Here is a 7,047-nt window from a genome sequence, read left to right on the forward strand (position 1 = left end):
GGCAACCAGACAACTGGTCGGCCATCCCATATACCTGACAAACACTGGGGGGGGGGAGACTAACGGGGGTTTGACCGATTCCCTGACCCCTCAACAATGGGCTCCATTGTGAGCTTCTAATATCCTTATCTGGGCTGTCTAGACGCCCTGACAGCAATTGTCCACACGAATGTCAGAACACACTCTGACCTCGTTCCCGCTCAGGCAGAAAAACACACGCGGGGGGGGGCGGGGGGAGAGATGGATGCAGGAGCCAATGAGCTTCACAGTCTGCAGGGCACACCTGGGCCTCCAGCGACCTGCAAGAAGGGAAGGAGGCAGGAACAGAGCCGGGAGAACACCAAGCAGGGAGTGCTCTTCTCACTTTTGCGGAATGGCATTAAGCTCTTCAGCGCGCAAAAAAAAAAAACACGTTAAAAACTGGGTGTGAAATCCAGCTGCCAAAGGAAAAGATAACAGCATCCCGGCCATTTTTAAAGTGAAGCACAATGGTTTGCCAAGACTCACGAAGATTTCCACCTCCTAAAGAGATCGAGCCTTGCTTTCTACCCGCTCTGCCTGTTTGGTCACACTGTTGAAGCTTCCCCCAGTTCTGCTCTGCACATCCAAGCCTATCGGCTGGGGCAGACAATCCACCTCGGAGGTGGACAAAAAGAAACCCTTTCAAATAAGGGTCCCCCCCCCCCAAGCCTGAGGCTGCAAGAGACTGCTGGAGATGTAATAAAGCAGGAGTTCGCTGGAGCCCCCCCCCCTCAAGCTAAGGAGGATTTGCTAAGATTGTTTAATTGATTTTTTGTCTATTAAGATGCAGATCACACCGTCTGGGACTCTGAGACTCAGACACAGGGCTTTGTGTCCACTCAGCCCCATGAAGTCCTGTCTGAGGCAGGCACAATGCCTCCCACGCACGTGTTCAAAGGCATGCTGTTCCTTTTTGTCTGAGCCTCTCCAGGCTTGGCCAAAGTTAAGGGGGAAAGCAAATCCCCGGTGGAGCCTGCTCCTCAGGGGAACTCCTCTAGACTGAGATGCCACTGAACGCAGGAGAACGCACTGCAAATTCCTCTCCTTTGGAAGCAGAGAGCCTCAAACGGAGGCACTGACTGGACAGAGCAATTCCAGCAATTCAGTCGGGCAGTCGATTTCAAGTGTTTCAGATCTCCAAAATTACAGGTGGCAGGTACTGTCTTAGAAGTGGCACCTCTCTTGCACCCATGCCTCTTTTAGAGTGACCTTTGTACAGCAGCCAAAAATCCAGGTTCTTTTCTTCCTGACTTTTTTCACAACACAAACTGAACTGATTGCATATAATCCAACATACGATTAATTTAACACAATTTTCTGAACTGGGCCTCCCTTTCAAAACAAATCAAGATACGCTCCCTTGTTTCCGAGTTTTCTTAGGATGGTGAACAGAAACACAGCACAACTGAACCACTAAGTCAGAAGAGTTACAATGCAATCCTAAAACAGAGTTACACCAGTCTCAGTCCATTAAAATAAATGGGCTGAGAATGGAATAACTTTTCTTAGGACTGCACAGTTAGTCAGCCGGGGGGGGGGGGGGGGAAATAAGAAGCCGTTCCAGGGATTTCTGCAGTGCCAAAGGAAGGGCTTGCAGAACATCAGCACAGGTGCTTGATACAAGGCGTGTACCCTGCCCGGCAATTTAAACAGAAGAAGGGGGCCTGTCTGCTTTTCTGGCTGGCAGTGGAGAAGTGGCACCCTTAAGTGATCAAACAGAGGGGCCTCTCCTTCTGGCTAATACAGGTAGCCAGGATTATCCCACCCAGGGCCCTGATCCACCCCAAGCCCCCAAAGCACAGCTGCATTTTACAAAAATCAAAGGAGGGAGAGGGAGAGAGAAAGAGAGACTGCCCTCCTCTCACACAGTTCCACCACCAGACGTCTGGCTGGCTGCCACTCACGAGCTACAATTGATTACGGCCTGGGATTTAATTTGGAAGCCTTGGCAAGGAGTATTCCCAGAGCTCCTGATGAGAAGAAGAAGGGAAATGGAGATGGGCTCCCTGCTTGGTCAGATCGGCTGTACTGACAAAGACCCCTTTCCTTCAGGGCTGTGTGCTGTGCATGCCCCAGTTTTTCCAGGGGGCAGAACTGGGCACAGAATTTACTCACCGAAAACTAGTACTTTGGCTTAAAAACATACAAAGGGGGGAAAAAGGAGAAAAAATAAATCGGGAGGAAGTTCCAAGTTCTTCTGATTGCGGGGTGTGTGGACAGCGTATCGTGCAATTACCCAAGCCAAGGAAACAAAGGCACGAGGGGCTTCCAGCGAATGCAGCTTCTGTTCTAAGCAAAACTTCACTTAAACCTAACTGAAACGATGTACACAGGTTGCAGAACTGAGTTTCACTTGGTGCAGATCCCCCAGAATTGAATTTCAAATTCTTCCTGCATCCCAACACACACAGGCCAGACTTGTTTTCCTCTGAGGAAGGGTGGGGTGGGGTGGGGTGGGGGGAGAAAAAGGGTCTGAAGCCCTTCGGCATCTGCTGCCAGCACGAAACAAAGCTTCTCTTTCACAGAAAGGTCCCAAAGTTTAAGAGAACAAATGATGGGCAAGGAATACAGAGATGCAAAGTACAGGTAGGAAAATAATTCGGCCACGCAAGGCTCCCTCTAAGCTGTGGAGTCCTGTGAGCAAAAATTCTGCTTTGTGAGCTTCTGGCATTAAAGTTGCGAGCGAGCTATTGGGCCGCTGCACAAATTAGTTCGCTCTGGAGCTATCCTTCCTGAGCTAAAATAAAAATGTGTGAGCCAGAGGCTAAAAAAACTGTGAGCTAGCTCACACTAACTCAGCTTAGAGGGAACACTGCCGCTGAGCACATCGCCTGCCTTCTTGTCTCCCGTGACGGCCAGCCCACAAGCAGGACAGGATCAAGACACAGCAATCAGCATTCAGAGGTAGACTGCTTCTAACCATTGAGGTTCTGTTCAGCTACCAGGGCTATTGGCCACCAACGGCCTCTTGGCCACCATGAATTTAGCTAATCCCCTTTTCAAGGTATCCATCCCATCACTGCACCTTGTGGCAGTGGGTCCCATAAGTTAATTGTGAAACAGCTGTGGCTCTTGACTGTGCTGAGCCTTCTGCCCATCAGTGTCCAGGGGGGAAAGGGCAGCCCTCAAAGAGAGGCCAACTGCCTATGTCTGAGTGGATCCTTTCCCCGCGGGATGGTCTCTCTCATCCTATTGACTAGTCAGGCATTCATTGTCCTACTGGCTGTGTGGTCTTACCGGAAGCAATTTTAACTTCTTTTAAAAGTGTTGTGGATCCATTTGGGTCAAAGATTTCTAAAACATATGTTTAAATGTAAATAAAATCTCTATTATCAAACAAACAGACCACCCCACAAGAGAAGTTGGCAACTGGTCTCCACGAAGGTGCAGGTAAAGGGCAGGATCCCTTCCGGGGCATTCCCGAGCAAGTGAACCGTGCAAGGCCTGGTGCCAGGCTGACCTCAAACACCCAGCACACCTTGACGGCATCGCCACGGAGGCCAGCCGGCAGTCCCCACAAACTGCATCAGGAAGCCTCCGAGGGGCACCAAACAACAGCAGCTGAGACCAGGTGACATTGGGCAGCGGCTCGGGGGCATGATGTTAGGACAAGGGACCTGGGTTACAGAGAGGGGCACAGTTCAGGCATGACTTCCCAGGTGTGTGGGGAGTTTGAGGGTCCGTCGCTCAGCTACTTTTCAGGCATCTCCCCACCTCCCCTTCCAGGAGGGCCGCCTCCGCAGAAGCCCCTGGTTCAGCGGATTCCCCTTCAGCTCCCCCAAAGGCAGTTTTCTGATGCCACCACCTTGCAGAGCTCCACTTTCACTTTTGGAAGGGTAGGCCAGGAAAGCGGCTCTTGAAAATACCATTTGGTCCACCCTGAACCAAAACACGAAATGCAGTTGGTGGGAGAAGTCGGAGGAGGACACGAGGCTGCATTACGCTGGGTCCCAGTCCTGCCAGCAACCTCCCGGTCCTCCTGATCCCTGGGACAACCCACGCGGCTGTTCAGTCCCACGGAGGCTCCGGCCTGCAGCAACAGCAAAGGGCCCCTGATCCCATAGATTCCACACCTCGAGCCTGCATGCAGCCAGGCGGACCAAACCAAGAACCAACTTTTGTACCGTTTTCCTGCTAAGCCTCTCAGGTATCGTAAACCCCCACCAGAGGCAGCCAGGTAAGTTATAAACCCTGGATTAGAACTTTACTGATTAACCTTTGGTGGGGTGTCTGGAGGAGACAGACTGCTGGGGGAGGGGGGAGAAGCAGGGCAGCAGCACAAAGCTCAAGTGGAACAGTCATGCTAGGAAGAAGCTACCGAGAGCGTTGTCAGTTACCTGAACTGCTATCCAGCTGGCGTTCACCGAATGCTCTCCGAATGGCCCGAATCCTGGAATGACAGGAAGACATTTCCACATCGTTGAGGCTGTTCCCAGGGAATGCAAGTAGACAAAGCTGTTGGAAGTGGGGGGGGATTGCTGGCGACAGGCCCAGGAAGTGCAACCCGTGCCTCAAGCCCACACCCTGCTCTCCACTTTCCAAGCACCCTATTCAAGAGCACATGGTGCCTCCGACTCCTAATGGCGTGAGAAAAGAAGGCACTCCTTTAAGTGCAGTGGGGCAGGAGGAAGCCAGCCTGTGTTCCTCAAGCCGCCACAATACGCTCCGCGTGAGGCCACTGCTCTCAAGGACCATCTGGAATCTTCAGCTGGTCAAGAACACGGCTCCTGAATTGCTGGCTACGCCAGGGGAGACACGGATATCCCTCCAGTTCTGAAACTACTACAGAGGTTCCATGTTCAATGCAAGCCATGGCTTCTTACCGATAAAGCCCTCTCATGATTTGGGACCAACCCACATACCTGAAGAACCTCCTTGCTCAGTATGAAGCCACGTGCCATCTTAGATCCTCTTGGGAGGCTGCCATCTGAGATCCTCTTGGAGGGCTTTGCCAATGGCACCCTTCAACTTGCTGGTCGAAAGCGTAATAACAACACCTTCTTGGTGGTGGCCCCCCACTCCGTGGACTGGCCTACCAGGAGACGTACAAGAAGCTCCTTCGGGGCCAGTGAATGATCTTGTTTTGCAGGGATTTTAACGATTAACTGATATTTTGCACTTCTTTAGTTTGGTACTGTATCTGTTTCAATTAGTTTTAATTTCTTTTAAGACTAAGCCACTCTGAATATAGGAATGGTGGTATATGTGTTTTTAAAACAACAAGGCACAACTTTGGGAAATTAATGCGGCTGATCTCTTTATTCAGGCTCCCCCATCCAATCCTCCTTGTCCACCTGCAGGACTGCTCAAAATCTGACAGCAAGCGTTTGATAACAGTTCCTGCTTGTGCCAACGTGGCAAAGGACAGATCAAAGGCAACCACAGATGTCCCCATTAAACAACAACCCTCACCTAACAAAGGGAGAATTTACCTGGTGCCAAAGAGTTTGTGGCTGATGGGGGTGGTCTTTTGTTTCAGCCTCATATTGAGCCTGTGAGGTGGGCAAGATCGAAGGACACACCCAAGGTCTCTTAATAAGCTTTACACCTGAGCACAGATTTGAATTTACGCAGTCAATTAGAGAACAAATGAGAATAGCATATATTTTGCATTGCACATTGCAATAAGGTTGGCACCACCGTGGGCATAAGGGCTGGTTACCCCTGCCTCAGCTTCCAGGAGGTCCACTAAGCTAACAGAAAGTAACTGACCTGACACCACCTAGTGAACTTCATGGCTCAGCAGAGATGGGAACCTTCCATCCCAACACCCTTTCCTCCAAACCACAGGACCACTTAGTCATACATTTCCATGGACAAAGAAGAATTACGAAAGAACACAGCTCAGACACAAAGGTTGCAGCCGAGTCCTGCCAATAACTGCTTGCAACTGAGCTCCTGGCCTCTAATGAATAACTTAGTTAACCAGTAAGCTGTGATTGCCATGACTGAATAAGAATCTCTCAGTCTTTGCACAGAGACCAGAGATCAGGCAGCTCAAGGTGTTACCGTCACCTGTCCCCTGGATTTGCTATTTGCTGTGTAAGCACAGCTGAGACTTCATGGGTGTAACCAGATACCTACAGAAGAATCTGCCACCACTTAAGAGACTTTAGGCATCTCTGACTGCTCTAAGTCAGCCCATCACCTTCCCTACTGAACATAGTGTAGATGCACGTGAGACCGCAACCCCTCCCCATCCTTCTCTTAAGGGGTAGACTATGCATAAGCGACAGGCTCAGGAGAGGAAATAATCCGAGTCAAAGAACAAACCGGGAAAAATAGGTTTGATTCTGTGCACACACAAATAAGCTAATGGGGAACTCTAAGAGGTGAACGATATAGAACAAAGAAAGGAACAATCCAATTTCTCGCTACCTCAATGCTTACAAGACTCTGGAGATTCCACCACACCCTCAGACAGATCATTTTTCCCACAGCAAGCATCAGGAAAAGGGCACACCAGAAGCCTGACAAAAGCTTGCTACCTTGCTAGGCTGTTTTTCAAGGGGGTCAACTTGGATGCAAGAGGTTCCTCTTGGTCCAGTAAGAAAGCGGAGTGCCCCTTCCGTCATCCCACCAAAGGAAAAATCTGGTCAAGGACCATGGGGAGAGGGTTTGCACTTGGGACTGACAGTGTGGAGTGGAAAGGAGAGCTAAGGCACGGCAAAACACGGGAAGTGGTCCACTGATCCCCTCTGGGCTGACGTTGGCAAATCAAGTGACACCTGGCCAGGTGCGACATTTGTAGGCTAGTTCTCACACCTCCCCCCCCCCCCATCTGTGGTACTGATAAGCTTTGATCATCTCTGTATAATGGAAGGCGTTTGTGATTCAACTGAAGAACTGGTGTTTTCTCAAAACTTAGGTGTAAGTCTCAACACTCCTGCGGTCGCTCATCTGCTCACAAGCAGCATGGTGTCTGCAGTGGCTGTTAGCGTGTTTTCAGATTCCCTCCCCTTTCGCCCTCCAGGGAATCTGGCTGGGTGTTCTTGGCCAAATCTGCCTCCTGGGGCTGTCTGGAGG

The 7,047-nt window shown here is 50.5% G+C and overlaps 1 protein-coding gene across 1 annotated transcript in view; it reads right to left on the minus strand.

Moving 5' to 3' along the window:
• PGPEP1 (pyroglutamyl-peptidase I) overlaps window positions 1-7,047 on the minus strand; it is a 30,272-nt gene that overhangs the window by 20,925 nt on the left and 2,300 nt on the right. The window contains exon 2 of the mRNA XM_015411495.1: window positions 4,359-4,411. Coding sequence (XP_015266981.1) covers window positions 4,359-4,411 — 53 coding nt within the window. The remainder of the gene's footprint in view (window positions 1-4,358; window positions 4,412-7,047) is intronic.

This window comes from Gekko japonicus, unplaced genomic scaffold, assembly GCF_001447785.1.
Source record: "Gekko japonicus isolate JY-2015 unplaced genomic scaffold, Gekko_japonicus_V1.1 scaffold5400, whole genome shotgun sequence".
NCBI classification, from domain to species: domain Eukaryota; kingdom Metazoa; phylum Chordata; class Lepidosauria; order Squamata; family Gekkonidae; genus Gekko; species Gekko japonicus.